This window comes from Chenopodium album, chromosome 6 (genome assembly GCF_948465745.1).
Source record: "Chenopodium album chromosome 6, dcCheAlbu1.1, whole genome shotgun sequence".
NCBI classification, from domain to species: Eukaryota; Viridiplantae; Streptophyta; class Magnoliopsida; order Caryophyllales; family Amaranthaceae; genus Chenopodium; species Chenopodium album.
The window spans coordinates 70224483-70243208 of record NC_137839.1 but is presented as its reverse complement, the minus strand read 5'-3'; the positions used below and the strand labels follow the sequence as shown (position 1 = coordinate 70243208).

Here is an 18726-nt window from a genome sequence, read left to right as displayed (position 1 = left end):
ACCCAAGAGAGGCGTTGAATCAACAACCGAAATACTATCGCATAAATAAGCTAAATGAAGTCGAAATTGGTTTGGTTTTATGTAACAAGTGCTAGTTCAAGTCAACTAAAGCTAAGGGGAGATTAACAATATTTAGAGAGTTCTAGGGCTTGGGATATACCACTCAATTTCGTCACAAATCACAATTAGCAAGTAGCAAACAATGGTAATTTGAGGGGATAATATAGGGGAAGTCATTTAAAGCACCCAACTACTCTCTCAAGCTAGAGGGATTACTCGAATTATGAATACAACCTACTCTTGTGGTTACAAAGCATAAAACAAGTATTAAAGCATAATCAAGATGACAAAAACATTCCCTTGACTGGAAATTCCTATTCTCATGGCATTTCAAGTCAATTAAGCATAAGGGAGCTAACTCAAGTTCATCTCTCGATCCTTCGTTGAGAAAGCTTAGTTAATAGTTCTAGAAATGGCCATATACAAGAACTAAGCAATTAAACCAGGCCACTTAACTCAACTAATTAACACCCAACAATTACCAAATTAACACATGCAACAAGTAATTAGTGACTACATTGAGGGTTTTACCCAAACCCTAGAAAATTAGACTACTCACAATCCATGGAGATTAAAGCAATTAAGGATTTCAAGTAACTCATGAACAAGAATTAACTAAAGATTAAGCTAAATAACAATCTAAGCATACAAGAATTAAGCAAGATAATTAACAATCAAAGCAATTAAAATGGAAGAGAAGAGTGAGAAAATGTTACTAGAAGCTTCAACTTGAATATCAATGGTGGAAATTGTCTTCTACAATGATTGAGAATGAAATTTCCAAGCTAATAATTATAATCTAACTAATGATTTGAGAATATTTTTGTTTCTCCAATTGCAAACTAAGAGGAAGCACTAAAAACTTGGATGCCGTACAAATGAGCTCAAAGGGTTATTTATAAAGACCCCCAAATAAAAAGGACAGAGAAAACAAGAGTCGGGCACGGCTACAGGTTAGCATGGACGTGCTGAGGTTGGCACGGGCGTGCACCTGGGAGGCAGAAGGTACTGTTTTAGTCAAGGCATCCTGCACGGACGTGCCAAATATGGCACGGGCGTGCAGGCCTTGTTTAGTAGAATCAGTTTTGAAACTGGGCTGAGCAACCTGCACGGACGTGCAGGATCAGGCACGGACGTGCTGAGCTCTGCAAGGACGTGCAGGCCTTGAAAGCAGTAGGCAGCTTCTGGTCGTGCTGGAACACTTCTGCACGGACGTGCTATACTTTGCACGTCCGTGCAGACTCTCTAAGGCCTTTATCTTCACTTTTCTTCGGTTTTGCTCCATTGTTTCGGCTTCTAACGTCGGTTTATCATCCAAATGCCTCAAATGGTCGTCTTTGAACCTAAAAACCCAACAAAAACACTGACAACCCGTGAAGCAAAGGATACACAAAAGTTGAACAAAAATAGAGTAAAAGTGAACCAAAATGCCAATATACCAAGTAAACAAGGTTTGAAATCACTCTAAAATCGTATCAAATAACAAGTTATCACTCTGGCCCCTGACGCTACTTCCCACATGCCTCAGCAGCTTTCTGTGCTCGATAAAATTTTCCAGTTTCGCGCGGTGTTATTTCAGTCCTAGTTGTGAAAGATATTTCTCAAATTTCCTACGTGTAAAATCCTATGTTTTAACTCATTAAGGATGGTATTTCCAATGAGATCTTTTTTTATGCATATGACAATAATGTTAATCAAAATTACGCACATGAAATACTTAGAACGTTTCGAGTCTCATCCACTCATTCTAAATCATTGCCGAAACAAATTCAGGAATTAAAATAGAAATCCTCCCCAGTGGAGTCGCCAAAAACTCTAGGGAATAAATTCAAGCCTTAAATCCCACTAGCTTGAACCCCACTGTGATCATACATTATAGTACGGTGGCGTCCAAAAGGGAAGAAGATACAGCAAAAGAGTCGCCAACAAGTTTTAGGAACTTGTAAACCGTTCATAGGATGAAGGTTACACCCCTTAACGATCTAAGAGATCGTCAACTCCATAAGGTCATGAACCAAATAAGGGTTCGGGGATGAAGGTACAAATCCAACCTAAAAGATATTGAATCTGCCCTAATAATAGGCCTCTACTTTATTCTGATCGTATTCATGTGCGCTTTCTGACTAACATGCAAGCAATAGGTTTATCCTAAACCTGTTTATCTATGTTGATTGAATTTAATGCACAAATAAATCTGTTATTGGCGATCACTTGAATTTATAATCACAATTAACCCTAACAAGATTATTAAATATCTTATTAAGCGTGAGTACAAGTACAAATTCCCTTTAAACATGCATAAAAGGTGTGATCAAGCAATATAAAATAAATATCAAGCAACATAATAATAATCAATTATAAATAAAATAATCATCATCAAAATAATAATAATAATCATAACAATAAAATAATCATCATCAAAATAATAATAAATTATAACAATTATAATCATAATCATGATCATGTTAATATTAAAGAATAATAAAAATAGCAAGATCCTAGGCATGATACTAACAAGATTAATAACAAACCCTAGCATGTCACTAAGCAATAAAAATCAAATCTTTAACCCTAACATGATACTAACAATCATAAATATTAGGAAGAACATAGGAAGCATCATAACAATCATATTTGATATTAAAATCACCCTAGACATGATACTAGGAATATCATAATAACAATGTAAACATGATTTCTATATCATAATATCAATTAAAACCATTAAAGTACTTACTTTGATGCCTCATACCTCTTTCTAATTACAAAATACACGCGTTAGTAACTTCAAGGAAAATAATAAATAAAACAATTAAATTAAATAATTGAAATAGAGATTTGGGACCAAACCCTCAGAAATTAAACCTTTCCCGTCTAGGGCGAAGGCAACTTCGAATATGGCTAGGTGTTTCTAGATCTTGTGAATGTGGAATTTTGTATGTGAAAACAAAGTTTAGACAAAGAAAGAAAGAATTGAAAGGTTAAAAAATGCTAATTAAAACTGATTGTAGATGAATGTAGATGATTGATTCGTGAGAATTGGTGAATGAAAACGAAGTTTTTAATACGATAATTATAGAGAAAATCATCCAAAAAGATAAAATAAACAAAACAGAGTCTGACGCACAAAAAACAGAGTTGGCGCAAACCCTGGCTAGCTGGCGCCAGGCACCAACACTAGCGCCAGGCGCCAGGCCTGGTTCCAGGCACCAAAGCCTGGGGTCAGGCGCCAAGCCTATTTTCAACGCATTTTCGAAAATCAGATAAGTTTGCCGTACTGGAGGATAAAATCATATAATTTCCTCGAAAATGCTATTTGATTTTGATTAAAACTCTGAAAAGTCAACAAAAGTCAATTTATCAATGCTAATTGAATTAGGAATGAAAAGAACCTTCTAGAAGATTCTAGAAGACTAAAACCATTCCTAATTGCATTAGGAATGATAAATCATATTAGGCCCTCCCCTAGATCATTGGGCCGCACATAAAGCTCAAACCGGGCCCAGTTTAGTAAATTGGCCATAACTTCCTCAATATTCATCGGAATTGGGCTTATAATATATCGTTGGAAAGGTCTTTGCAAGCCCCATCCAACTACACTAATAATGGACCCATATCATGTACCAACCAAACTGGATTGGCTGTTTTCTTAAAATAAGTTTTCAAAAAACAGAGAGAAGAGAAAAGAAAATAAAACTATCCGCAACATTAGACTTTCCACACTTTCACTTCATTCGATTATGATTCGACGTGAAAGGTACTCATCACTGGGTTTGGTTTTGGGGAGACACTAATGGGTGTCTACAGTGGCCAATGTGGTCCTTGTTAAAAAGCCGAATAGGACCTGGCGCATGTGTGTTGATTACACTGACCTCAACAAGGCGTGTCCAAAGGACAGTTACCCGCTTCCAATGATCGACAGTCTGGTCGACTCTACAGCCGGTCACGCCTTGATGAGCTTTATGGATGCCTACTCTGGCTTCCATCAGATACCCCTCTGGAAGAAAGATCAAGAGAAGACGGCCTTTGTCACTGATTTGGGGTTATTCTGTTATACTGTGATGCCGTTTGGCTTGAAAAATGCGCCTGCCACTTTTCAACGGATGATTAATACGGTCTTCATTAATCAAATTGGGAGAAATGTGGAAGCGTATATTGATGACATGATAGTCAAATCCAAGAAGCAGGCGGATCACCTTGCTGATCTCCGAGAAACATTCACCACCCTCAGGCGGCATAAGGTCATGTTAAACCCCAAGAAATGCGTCTTTGGTGTTGAGTCTGGGAAGTTTCTCGGATTCCTGATTGATCAAAGGGGGATAGACGCTAACCCCAAAAAGATACAGGCGGTGATTGACATAAAGTCACCCCGTTCTGTCAAGGAAGTTCAGAGACTAACCGGTTGTCTGGCCGCCTTGGGGAGGTTCCTCAGCCGGTCAGGCGACAAATGCCTTTACTTCTTCCAAGCAATCAGGAAGAAGACTAGGTTTGAATGGGGGGATGATGCTGAGACGGCATTCCAGAAGTTAAAAGAAAATCTACATTCTCTACCCAGGCTGGTCAGTCCCTTGCCTAGGGAGACTTTGTACATGTATTTCGCCGTCTCAGATCATGCCCTCAGTGCCGTTCTCCTTGCTGAGCGAGACGGCGTTCAGCTCCCGGTTTACTTCATTAGCCATGTCCTCAAACATGCTGAACTCCGGTACCCCATGGTTGAAAAATTTGGCCTTGCTTTGTATATGGCATTCAAAAAGCTGAAGCCTTACTTTTTGGCTCATCCGGTGGTGATTTGCACCGACAAGCCACTCAACCGGCCCATGTCTACCTTGGAGTCATCCGGGAGGATGTTGAAATGGGCTATTGAAATGCAAAGTCTTGAAATCACTTACGAAACAAGGAAGGCAGTGAAAGGTCAGGCGTTTGCCGACTTCATTGTTGAAATGACCCGTCCGGTGGCTCCGGATAATCTTGATCAGGTTTGGAAAGTGTATGTAGACGGGAGCTCTACAAAGAACGGCTGTGGTGCAGGTGTAATCTACGAGTCTCCTGAAGGGGACAAATTTGAGTATGCACTACGTTTCAAGTTTCAGGCCTCTAATAATGAGGCGGAATATGAAACCCTGTTAGCCGGTATACGTATGTGTAAGGCGGCAGGGGCCATGAAAATTGACGCCTACTCTGATTCACAATTGGTCGTTAGCCAGTATGAGGGAAAATATGAGGTAACTCATCCGGCTATGATCAAATATCTTCAGGCAGTCAAAGAAGAGGCTTGGGCATTTGAGGAATTCCGTCTGAACCAAGTGTCTAGGTCGAAAAACAACCAGGCGGATGCGTTGTCAAAACTGGCATCTTCCGCCTGCCATGATACGCCTCGATCAGTCTTCCGGGAAGTGCTTGAAAAAAGATGAATCTATGAAGATCCCAATGGAATTCTAGACCGAAGCTCTACCTGGATGGATGGCATCCGGGCCTATCTCTCAGACGGTACGCTTCCTGATTCGCCACAGGAGGCAGCCGTCCTGAAGAAGCGAGCTGCAAGCTTCGAGTTGAGAGACGGAGAACTCTTCAAGGCGAGGTTTCTTAAGCCTCTGTTGAAGTGTGTCACCCAGAAAAGGGGAAGGAAGTTCTCGAAGACTTGCACTCGGGATTCTGCGCCTCCCACATAGGCGGCAGGTCCCTAGCCGTTTGAGCCAGACGACATTATTTCTGGCCTACTCTTGAGGCAGACGCCAAGGAGTTGGTGAAGAAATGTGACAAGTGCCAAAAATTTGGCAAACTTATTCACCGTCCGGCTACTGATCTGACGGCCATCCACAGCCCAATCCCGTTTGCAAAATGGGGCATGGACATTCTAGGTCCTTACACGCATGCTCTAGGCGGAAAGCGCTACATCTTGGTGGCTGTGGATTATTTCACCAAGTGGGTGGAGGATGAGGCGGTTAAGAACATCAAGACCTCAGACGTAATTTCCTTCATCTGGAAGAACATTATCACCCAGTATGGGGTACCTATGTCTATGGTGTTCGATAATGGACCTCAGTTTGAGACGCCTCAGCTTAAAACTTAGTTGGGAGATCAAGGGATCTCAAGCTGTTTTGCATCAGTCGGCCGACCCCAAGCAAACGGCCAAGTTGAAGCCGTCAACAACCTAATCTCAGACGGTATTAAAAAGAAAATTGAAAGAGCCGGTGGCTTATGGGCAGAAGAGTTAAACCATGTCCTATGGGCCATCCTGACAACAGCAAAGGGGGCAACCGGTGAAACCCCATTTCTCATGGTTTACGGTGCTGAAGCCGTCTTTCCCATTGAACATTATGAGCCGACTCTCAGAGTCATGCTATATGATGAAGAGGCAAACTGGAACGCAATGCGCCTGACATTGGATTCACTCCCAGAACGCAGAGGTAATGCCGCCTTGCGTCATGAGATTTACCGTCTGAGAATGTCTAGAGCCTACAACAAGAAAGTACACAAGCGTCCCTTGAAAGTTGACGACTTAGTGTTACGGAAAATGGAGGCAACCGGTAGGGCCAATGAGTTGGGAAAGCTCACTCCAAATTGGGAAGGCCCCTACCAAATCTATGAAAAAGTAAGAGACGGCACCTACCGCCTGGAAACTCCAGACGGCAGGCGCCTGCCTAGAACTTGGAATGTAGACAATTTGAAAAAGTACTACTTCTGAGAATGTAAGTTTTTTGTAAACAGTGAGTCAATTAATGAGAATTCAGACTTTGTTTGCAAAATTGTTTTGTTGTCCCGCCTGGGTAATACTCAGACGGACTCTCCATTAACTTACTAAGTTTGATACTTAGTAAAGGTTATAATTTCTTGACCGCCTGGGTAATACTCAGATGGATCCTTTTTTTATTTAACTAGGTTTGATACTTGGTATGAATTGATAATTGTCTGTCCGTCTGGGTAATACCCAGACGGGTTTATTTGTTTAAAATAACTAAGTTTGACACTTAGTGTAAATTTAATGTTGTAACGATGATCCGATTAAAAACTAAGAACAAAAATGCTTAGTGGCTATACAACCGGTCTCAAACAAGACCAAAGGCTAAAATGGCCGGATGATTGCTTATTTTATAAAACCGCCTGTCCCAATCTGGACAAAGGCGTCCGTCGACACCCCTCCGGGTGCAATCGTCGCAGAGAACAGACTATTCGTCAGTTCTACGTACCTATACAGACGACAAAAATTGAACGACCGAATTGGTCAACTCATAGCCGTCTGACCAGAATGATCTGTAAAGAACGACCAAGTTACCGATTACCGGATGCCCCAAGGCATCATTTGGTCACCGGCTGAAGTTCTCACAGGTTATTTATTCCAAAGTTGCACTTTCTATCCCAATTGGGGCAAAAGAGTTGTGCAATGGTTGTGCAATCTCTACCAAGACGGGAAAAACCGTTTGGGTAGAGACTGGAACGCCTGTTGGTGTACGGCTGTGCACTTGGTTTGGGGAAATCACTACTGTGATTGATTGACTTACAAACGTATCATGCTCTTTGCAGCATCAGACGTTCCTAAGTCAATCAACCAACTCCATTTGAAACCAACCACACAGCCGTCCAGGGGCAAGGATAGCCGGCTTTTGATAAGTTAGGCAAAAAATCGCCGCATGCTTTTGATAAATTGGGAAAAAATCAGGCATATACGCAAAAGTGCAAAAATTGAAATCCAAAACCGACTCAGTCGATGCATTCATTAAAAGTCCACCCAACCAAATGGTTGTAGTGGATCAAATGTTAAACGGACCCCGTCCGGAAGAAAAGAGAAATTGTTGATTAACCCGGCTCCTCAGCCGGTAAAATACAAGAATACTCAGCACACAGGCCGGAAAAGTAAAGGTAAAATAAAAAAAAGAGTTGGCATACTGCCGCTGAAAAATCACTTCTGGCCTGCAGGCGGCTCCTCCTGGTCCTCCTCATCATCCGAGGGAATCTCTTGTGCTTCACCAGGACCAGGTAGCTCAGGCGCGGGAAGCTCAGTGTTCGCGTTAGCCAAGGCGTCGAAGGACTCAGGCTCTGGCTTACCCTTCTCTCTCAAGTACACCACGTCTTCGGCGTACCTGTGAGCCAGTGCCCAGATGCCATAATCCTGGTCTGGGTACAAGGCAGCCCAGGCGATCTTCATGCGGGCGTCATTGTCAACATAACTCTCAGCAACCAGGCGGTTTTTCTCCGCCTCCAGGGTTGCTGCAAAGTTCACCTGAGCTTGAGCAGCATCCTTCTCCAGCTTCTCGACCTTGGTCTTCAGGTTGGTGTTCTCTTCAGAAGCACCTTGCAATGTACCAAGGTCTGCCTGGGCCTTTTTGATCGCCTCCTCAGACTTCTTGAGGCTCTCCTCCACCTTTTTCTTGGCTTCCTCCGCCCCCTTCTGAGACGTCTTAGCGTCGCTCACCCGCTGGTTGGCCGTTTTCAGACCCGCCTCCAGCTGCTGGATTTTTGACGCCTGTGTCATTATTATTGCTTTAGTTTCAAGTTCATTTACGATAATGGAGTATAAAGCAACATTATCAGCGTATGTGGCGGACTTCTTGGCCCTTTTTACCTCTTCCCGTTTGCGGGAATAAGGACGCTTGAGCCCGTCTACCCGCAGCATCGCCTGCAAAAAAGCATATCAAGTTAGTACTGCAGGCGGAGTAAAGCACTTGGAAAATATTGGAAAAAATTGTAAAGTTTCTTACCTCAGCCAGAAGGGACAAGATTCGTTCCAGGTTGAACGTCTCTATCCCAGGGATAGCGTTCTTGTCCCTCTTGCTCACCGCCTCCAGCATGGCTTTAGCATTCTTTTGGACGTCTGGCCAGCGGAGAGATTGATATGCACCATAATCAATAGGTGATGAGTGCGAAATTAAGGCATGCAGCACCTATCTGTTGCCGATCGTCTGAGGATGACGTCTGTTGGGAGTGGGATTTCACTAGCAAAGGCCACCCCAGCTCAGGCGGGGATTCAAATGGGTTCTTACCTTCAGAGCCGGCCAAGCGGGAGCCGCTTGCAAGCGTGGTGAACCCCCCTGGTTGCTGATAAGGGGTTGACGAGGTCGAGGCACAGACTTCTGCCTATCCTCTCGTTTCGCTCCCCTATCCGCATCTGTTGGTTCCTGGCTGAGGCGCCAGGAGTTGAGGCGGAGGCGGATTTTTTGGTCTTGTTCAGAGTAGAGGTGGGTTCCTCCCTGGCCCGTTAGAGGTCTTTCTCAAACGTCTTTCCTACCTCTCCCCCTTGTGAAAATAACTAAGTTAAAGTTAGCATCCGGAGAAAATAATCTTTGAGACCAATCTAAGAAAGGGTCAAGCGTTTTTTACCTTGGCCTTGACTGCGGCCGCATGTTTTTCCGCAAGCTCCTTGCGGATGACTGCAGAGGACCGCTTGGGTGTCTTCTCCGTCTGCAACATGCTTAAAGCTTCTTCTGCAAAAAGAAAAAGATTGGTTAATATATCTTCAATCAATTCTGATACAAACGCACTACAAGCGGATGTAAATTCAGGCGCATACGTTTGGCAAACATGTGTCTTAGCCCGCAGGCGGCCAAGAAACACTCGTCCCTGAACCAGGCGTTCTTGGGGATCTAGTTCTTGGGGACTTTTATTGTTTCCTCGGTTGACAAGGTCGCGTCTGTGAGGCCGAAAAAGTCTGCCTCAATGATTTTGTCAAAATCCTCATCCGGGATCCAGGGAAGAGCACACTTCCGGCCCATCAGGTCGGGCTTCTTATTGTACTGGCGGAACTCATAGTTCTCCCGCTTGCTGGGAGCCGACATCAGGTAGAACTTGTGCTTCCAGCCGTCAAATTTGAAGACCTTGTCTAAGGTCATCATGTATTGGGGATACGTGGTTAAAGTGTAGCATGCCCTCCAGCCGCCTAGGCTTCGGCTTAGATAATGCATCTTAGCGAAAGCTTCCCAGCCGGGATGGAGCCCCTGGAACTTGCAGGCGGCAACATACCCCAAGATGTTTGCCCAAGAAATGGGGGCCGGGTAAGTTGCCAGACTCCGAGGCCGTAGCCTCTCAAGATTTCCTTCACCGCCTGGTGAAGGGGAAAGCGAAGACCGGCCTTGAACGCCGCCTCATAACAGCCGAAGTAGCTGTTGGCGTTCTGCTAATCGTCTTCCCAGGCGATGGTGCCGTCCTCAGGTGGCACTCTGATTTTGTACCCGTCTCCTAACGGGTGCATTTGTTTAAACTTCTCCAAATTCTCCTCCATTTGAACCCTGTCCTTGGTTGAGACGTGAATTTTGAAGGGATCATCCTTCTCGCTCCACTTCTTCCTCTCCTCCTCCTCCTCACTATCCTCAAGCGGTGGCAAGTCGTCACTGCTCTCAGAAGTGGAGGCGGAGCTGTCACTCTCCGTCTCCCTCTCATTTTGTGATAAAGGAGCTGAGACGGCTTCATCGCCGTCTTGGTCGCATTCCTCCAAAAAGGAATCCGCGGGAGTCGAAGGGGCGCGCGGAGGGGATCTCTCCAGAGCCGTCTGGTTTCTCTGACCAGACACATCTCCCTCAGGCGTTTGGCCGCCTAAGCCCTCGCTTCGGTAATCCGGATCGACAGTCGTCTGCATAGTCCGAGCCATTATGTCCTGCACAGACACATAAATGGTCGGAATCCAAGCAAAAGGGTGGTCCCAACACCCCGAGACGACACTCCCAGTCCTAGACTCAGTCGTCCCCGGTGACCGGCTGGATTCTAACCTAGGCTGTGCCGTGTGTGTTGGTGATGCATCCATGTATTGCAAGAAATATGTACAAGCGGTGAAACAAGAAAAAGAGCTGAGAGGGGCAGAGACGGTACCTTTAGATTTGATATCTAGACGGGTCCGGCTGGGTTGACGAAGAACGAGTTGTCTCACTTGCGCTTGACTCAAACGGATGACTTCTGCTCTCTCAAAGTTGACTGTCTTGAAAATTTTTGTAAACGTACAAAATGACGAGGGTAAACGGCTATATATAGAGGGTAAATGCGGGGGCATTCCCGTAATTTAATCGGAAGGCGAACGGTTACTCTTTGGTGGTAAAATTACCACCAACCGGAGCGTGACGCGTGTCACAGATGCCACGTGGCGTGCCACGTCACATCTGTGAGGGGCAAATGTTTAGGGTAATTTTACCCCGCCACGTGGTCCAATCAGAGGATGACACGTGTCAGCCCCAGGATGGCCCAAGGTGGACCTATCCCTGCTTGACACGTGTCACTCCGAAAACCTGGGAGGAATGGCGGCCTTCAGGCCCAAATCCCGAGAAAGCCGCAATGCGGCGCAGCCCACCAATGATTAGGGTTCAGTGACCTAATCAGGGGCACAAATCCCGAGGACCCTATAAATAGGGAGATTCCCCTCTTTAGAGGACACGTTTTACCATTGATTACAAACTGTCCTTGTGATAGAGACATCTGAGCTTGGAATCCGAGCAGAGACCCACCTAAATTTCCGCACCTTTTTCTCTCCTTTCAAGTTACTAACTTGTTCGTCGGAGGCGGAGCACCACCCAACCGGTGTCTCCGTTTGTTTTGCAGGTATAGCTCACGCTGGATCAGTCTTCGTGCTGTAACTCTCCCGAGGGACAAAAACACCCAAAACAAATATATTTTCCTTATATATTATTTACAAAATACGGTCAAAAAATGGGTGGTGAATAGTGTAAAATTCAAAGCGGATCAAGTAAAAAAGAACGGAGGAAGTATGTGAGTAACATTATTGACTTACATTTTAAAATGTAAGATAAATATTGGGATGTGTCATGTGTATCCCACATTCATAAAAAGAAAGAATTATGTCCAATTTATAAGACTAATAAGGCTCTATTTCCCTCATTAATATATGGTTTTGTGGAATTGTGGTGGAACCTTCTTAGACTTATAAGTTAGACTAAATTATTATTATTATTATTATTATTATTATTATTATTATTATTATTATTATTATTATTATTATTATTATTATTATTATTATTATTATTATTATTATTATTATTATTTATCATCATCATCATCATCATCATCATTATTATTATTATTATTATTATTATTATTATTATTATTATTATTATTATTATTATTATTATTATTATTATTATTATTAGGGAAATTCTCAGTGGTAACATCCAATTTATTTTTTTTCTCTTTGGTAAAGGGCTTAAAAAGATTTTATCAACAGTAATTAACAATTAATTAAACTAAGCTAATGGTGATAGAATTGATAATTTAATTCATTTAAAAGACTAGCTATGGTTAATCTTGGTTAAATGGTCATGTTTTACACTAATACCCTTACTTAAGGGATGGACTTCCCAATTTCCTCCCAATTTTCCCTCCTTTCGATTTCCCCCTTTTTAAAACCCTAATACCCTCCCTGTTTCATCTTCAACCTCATGAATTTCACCATTCACTCTCTCTCTCTCTGTTTTCATGGCTAGGTCTGGTTCTTTGTCTGTATCACTGCGGCCTATAACTATGGAAGACAAGATTGCTTGGGTGAAGCATGTTTCCTGCAATTGTGCTCCGCCTAAAGTGGCTGTCGTGCTTAGGGAAGAGGATATTGTCAGGGTTAGCGAGGAATTGGAAGTTGAACAAGGTCCAAATGCAGATGTGAAGGAAAAAGTAGTCGAATTAGCCAATTTTATCAAAGTTGTTGTTAAAATGGCACTCATTCTGTATTTTGTGTTGTTGTTTGTTGTTAGTAAGAATTAGTTAAGTGATGTTTGTATTTGGCTTTATGTCTTATGAATGTAAGCAGTGATCTTTGAAGATGAATAAAATTACCAAATTTTTATGAAATGCTTTCAATTGTTGCTGCCATAAATACTCAGTCAAGTTAACATCAAATTATGCAACAAAAAACATCATGATTTATATAAATCAGGACAGAAAAATTGTCTAAACACATTCACATCATGTCACAAAAGGCTGCAGTTCAAATAACACAATAATTAAGTTCCAAAAGACTTGTCCTGATGACACTAAATTCACATCATTGTTTAATTTCTATTGACATGAGCTAGTAACACTAAATAAGTTCCAAAATATTGTTGTTCTGATGACAGATCAAGTTGGTTGGGAGGCAGAAACACCCTTCCTGGCCCTCTTAGAATTTCTTGTTTGCTGTGATGTTGAAGCAACTGTAGCTGGGTCTGGTTGAGACATTGAAACACCTTTCTTGGGGTTAGTCTTCTGCTGCTCTGCTCCCATGCTTGCTTTCTCTTTACCAGTTAATCCTCCTTGGCATGTGACCTTGTTATGACCAAAGTTGCCACATTTGCTGCATCTAATAGTCTTAGATCTCTTCCCTTTTGCTTGTTCACCTTCCCCCCTCCTCCTATTTCTTGCTGGCCTCCTAATTCCTCTTTGCATAGGTGGGGACTGAATGTCTGGGTAGGTGTTAACTGGCCACTGTTCTACATCAGGGATGGCCTTGATATTGTTCTTGTAAGTGAGCTTGTATCTCCTAACTGAGTACCATTCACTCACATACTTGTGAGGATCATCATTGGAGTGATAAATGGCCCTCATTGCATGTTTACATGGCAAACCAGTTATCTGCCATGCATTACAAGCACAAGTCTTCTCCCTTAAGTTCACTGGAAGAACAAATTTCCCATCTAATACCTCAAACTCACCATCTCCAGACAACAAGCATTTGCAAGATTTAGACTCTTTGCTAATAACCTGAAGTCTCTTGATAATATTTGGACAGAGATCATCTCTCCAGCTCTCACATTGCTCCTTTCTTGTTGCCATTCTCACCATTGTAAGTCTTCTAACACCTGCATCATAAAAGAACCATACATGTTAACAGTGTACTGATGTGTGTACATGATAACAATTAGCATCTTAAGTTAAGGACATTACCTTCAAGCAAAGTAAGCACAGGTCTGCATCTATCAATGCCCAATGTGGCATTGAAACTTTCTACAAAATTAGACTTATTCACATCAGACTTGATAGCAGGGTTGAAGGCATGCTTGGACCAGACAGATTGTGGACCTAATTTTGACAGCCATTCCAAAGCTAAAGGATTAGCTTTTTTCAGAGCTTCCATTGCCTTTCTGAATGTGAAAGGGTTATAAGCTCCAGCTGCCTTCCAGAAAAGTTGGAACATAAGCAAGCCTGGTGATGAGTCTATTTTTTATATATTTTTATTCCCCGTCCCACGGTCATATTTGTGCTTATTTGAGCTCTACGGAGCTATTTTATTACTAATATATGTTTTCTAGTGTTTTTGTAGAGTTGGTATATTTTTGTAGGCATTTGCAGATTTATGATAATTCCCGAGCTTATTGAGCCACTACGAAGATATTGGAGTTGGATCGTATTTTATGATCGGATATTTTAGCCCAAGGCCGAGTTAGAGAAATTAAATTCGATGTTTAAGGGCTCAGTAAAATGAAAGAGGTATGGAGTTTTCGCAAGAAACACAGACTAATTAATTGAGAATTGGAGCTTAAGTCAACAAGCTTCAATCCAAAACCCATTTCACGCAAAAGGAAGAAGCCCATCTAGTTTCCAACTCGTTGGGCCCAATCAGGCGAGAAGGCTTCTTGAGTGTTTGATGTTTGCGAAGTTGGTTGAACAGTAGGCTGTTATAAAGGCCCAATTATTTTGGCAACCTTTAGATGGGATTTTCCGTGGCTTTTTATTTAGCCCCTTTGGGTTTTGTTAAGAGTTTTATTTTAGTTAGGATTAGTTTTTCCTAAGCTTATAATTAAGATAAGATTCTTAAATCCTTATAAAAGGATGGAGTACGTAGCTTTAGACCATGTAGTTTTTACTTTTTAGTTTTCTTTTTCTTTAGTTTAGTTTAGTTTTCTTTTCATATCAAGATTTTATTATTTTATTTCCTTATTACTTTTATACTATTATTCTCTTTATATTAATTATTTGTGAGTAGTTTCCTTTCTAGGGTTTGTGGGGATCCATAAATAATATGAAGGGGTAATTTATTGTTGTTAATTGTCAATACTAGATTAATTTCCTATTGATTGATTTAATGCTCTGTGACTAGATTTGCGCAGATCTTTTATGCATGAGTTTAACAATATTGATTCGAGATTCGACAGATGAGAATTGATGTTTAGGTCTAATTTCAATAGGCAGGTTAATTTATAAATGGTTAAGTCGAGATTCGAGAGATCGCTAGTGGAAAAAATCTCATTCGTAACAGGCTATTTGTAACGGGCAAAGCTTTGCCCGTTACAATTAAGATATTCGTAACGGGCAAAATAGTGTCCGTTACGAATACTTATTTATTCGTAACGGACAAAATAATGTCCGTTACGAATACTATACTATTTGTAACGGACAAAATACCACACGTTACGAATAGTATACTATTTATAACGGACATCATGGGCCCGTTACGAATGATTGGTCCAGGCGTCCAGCTGATGAGATGAGCCCATTAGTTACTTAGGGTTTCACACATCTCCTCAGCCGTCAGTCCCCTCTCTTTCGCTCACTCTCTTTCTCTCTCCTCAGAAATCATTCTCTAACTTTCTCTTTCACTCACTCACTCTCTTTCTCTCTCCTCTTTAGAACTCATTGTCTTTCTCTTTCCTCAAGATTCATTCTCTTTCACTCTCTTTACCACCTCTCGTTACCTCCATATTCTCTTTCCTCTTGATTATGCGTTTTTTTTTTTAAATTTATGTTTTGTTTTTGCTACTAGATCTGTAGCAATTAGATTCAAATTGGTAGAATTTTTGGGTTTTATAATTAGATTTTAATCTGATTTTTATTTGAATGATTTTTGCTAGTTTATTGTTGAAAACTAAGAGGAGGAAGTGAAATAAGAGGCGAAAAAAGGAAGAAGTCGCTAACGGCGACGGAGAAATCAATGGTTAGATCGTTGGAAACCACCGCTTACAAGGATATATAGGTTCTTAGATCTTATTTCTTTTAATTTTTTGTTACTTGTTACCCTTTTTTTTTCAAGTGCTATGATTTTTCTGGATTTTAAAATTATTTTTGGGAATTTTGTTTTATTTCTTAGAAAATCGATTTAAATGACTTAGTTTTGGGAATTTTTCCGCTTCTCTTTTGTTCTTCACATTGCGAAAATTCTCCCCTTTCAATTCTCAATCTACAACTTCAGAGAATTCAACAATGGCGGCTTCAATCAATCAATTAGGGTTTTTAATTTTCGCTATAATTCTTGTTTCATGTTCAATCTCAGCAATGGCGGATTCGGAATCAGCTTTTATTGTAGCTCACAAGAAGGCTACCCTTACAAAGCTCAGCAATGGCGTCTAACGTATCTCTATTTCTATCAACCTCTACAATCGTGGATCTTTGTATGCGTTTTCTCTTTTCTACTGATTTTGCATTTGCTGCTATGATTTTAGATCCTGTTTGCGTTTGAATTTCCATTTTTATGAATTTCATAATTGAATTTTGTTTTCTGTGTTTGATGTTTTTTGTTTGCATGTTGATTTGGAGGAAGTAATAGTGTTGGAAATGAATTTCGGTTTCAATTGCGTATTTTAATCTTAAATTATCCGCACTTGTTTGATTTTGTGAGTTTGCTGTTTGAGAAATATTGTAGTTTATTTGTAAGGTTGAATTGCTATTATTAATCCTGTGTTTTAGGAGCTTTGCTGCTGTTGGTGTGGATCCTTCTGTTATGGGGTTTGGCCCAGCTTTTGCCATTCCTGCTGCTGTGAAATCTGCCGGGCTAAAGCTTAACGATATCTATCTATTTGAGATAAATGAGGTTAGCACTCTGAACAAGCTGCCTCATATTTTCAGTTGGTGACTTCAACACCATTTCTCAAATTTGTAACATCCATTTTCAATGCAGGCCTTTGCATCTCAGTATGTTTGACTGTTGTAAAAAGCTGAACCTCGATCCAGCGAAAGTTAATGTTAATGGGGGAGCAATAGCCCTTGGACGTCCCTTGGGAGCTACAGGTATGCATTTTGGCTTTACTATAGAAAATGGTTATTGAGTGAGTTAGGCTCTGTTTGGGGAGGGGGGATTTATATCAGTAAAAATCAGTTATACATTGTAAAACTCGGTTATCAACAGAAATCTAAATCTGATTTCAGTGCGTGAAATTAGTTTTAATCTGTTAAAATAAGGTAGACAATAACAAAGCCTTGTTGATTATTGTATTGTTGTACTCAATTCCTACTTTGCTCTTTTTTTAGGCGCCCGGTGTGTAGCTACTTTACTTAATGAGATGAAACGCCGAGGAAGAGATTGCCGTTTTGGAGTCATTTCCATGTGCATAGGTCTCTCTCTCTCTCTCTCAACACCTCATGTGTGCAACCTAAAAGCTAATTTAATTTTGTAAAGTTGAAGCCACTAAAATAACCTCAAATTGATTTTGGTTTGACTGTTTTTTGCAATCGATTTTGTTCTGTAATTTGATTGGTTATTGGTTCAGATATGATGAAGTAGATTAATTGATGAATTTTTTCATGTTTTGATGTTTGATTATTTGGATTTTAGATTGTTTTACGATTTTTATGCTTTTTTTTGGTTCATGTTTTGTGGATTGATTGCTTCATTTTTATATGAATCCTCGTATATCGAAGTTATTGGATTGTTGAATTGAAAAATTGGATAAAATGATATATGATTAAAGATTTATAACAGAGTTTTAAGTATTTGATGTGTTTAGCTGATGAATATGATTTAAAGTTTAAGAATTTCCTGGAGTCTGAATTTTGTGATCTTGATTCATTAATTGATTATAATGCATTACCTGATTACTGATTTGACTTTAAGGTTTAAGAGTTTCATGATTTAAGGTTTTACTTTTTTTTTTTTTGACTTTTTTGTTTTTAGTTTTAGTTTTAGTGTGAAATAATTTGTTCATGTCTGCTAGTACTGCAAGGATTAGGCCTAGTGATAAAAAACCTGTGGAAGATAAAGTGCTATCTGCTGTCTGTTGGAAGTTTTGAATAAAGTGCTATATGTTGTCTGTTGCATTGTGTCATATGAATTACTGCATTAGCTAGTATACTGAAAAATTGTGATCATATATATGAATAAATTATTGTCATTGTTACATTGAGTATGCAACGGTTATGAGTGCTAGCGGAAGCAAATAAATTCATGGATGATAAACCCTAAAACCCATAAAATAGGACAACCCCTGAATTACTAGAGTGTAAGATATATTGCCTTTGTATCTTTCTGGTTACAGAAGTATTATTTACTTTCATTGATGTATCTTTCTAGTTATTTGAAGAATAAGCTTTCCTCAATTGTGAAAAGATCTAAGAATTTCACCAAAATAAAAGGTTCATTGCTATAGTAGGATCTGCCAGGCACCTCATAATTCTCTTTTTCCCCGTAATGTGTGTGTGTTTGTTGTAAGTTAGAATTGACTATCTTTAATATTGATTCATTTATGTGAAATCAACAGGAAAATTAAGGTTTGGCCTAAGAAGAATCAACGAAGCAGAAGGTTTGGACTAAGAAGATCATTGAAAAGTTAAATAGCTTTGGACTAAGAAGAATTAATGTAGCAGAAGATTTTTAGTTTTAATTATTTAGGCAATAATAAATGTATTTTTTTTTGCTCATTGTATAAATATGAAGTACTATTTTTATCTCAATTAATTAATAAAATAATTGTGCTATAATTTTTATGCAAGCTAGCTAATCCAGCACAGCAGCATGTGGTGGATTTTTTTTTAAAATTGGGTTACACACTTTTT

General features: G+C 40.4%; 1 protein-coding gene and 1 pseudogene across 2 annotated transcripts; one reads left to right on the top strand and one right to left on the bottom strand.

Moving 5' to 3' along the window:
- Positions 1-13104: 13104 nt before the first annotated feature.
- Positions 13105-14098, bottom strand: LOC145637151 (uncharacterized). Its single transcript, XM_081688646.1, has 2 exons — positions 13909-14098; positions 13105-13823 (listed from the first exon to the last, which is right to left on the bottom strand). Exons 1-2 carry the CDS (start codon positions 14096-14098, stop codon positions 13105-13107), a joined length of 909 nt encoding a protein of 302 aa, XP_081544772.1.
- A 2225-nt stretch (positions 14099-16323) lies between these two features.
- LOC145637150 (3-ketoacyl CoA thiolase 1, peroxisomal-like) lies at positions 16324-18424 on the top strand (annotated as a pseudogene). The gene is made up of 4 exons (XR_014114155.1): positions 16324-16349; positions 16645-16768; positions 16856-16965; positions 17206-18424. The product of XR_014114155.1 is annotated as a 3-ketoacyl CoA thiolase 1, peroxisomal-like (transcript).
- The last annotated feature ends 302 nt before the right edge of the window (positions 18425-18726 follow it).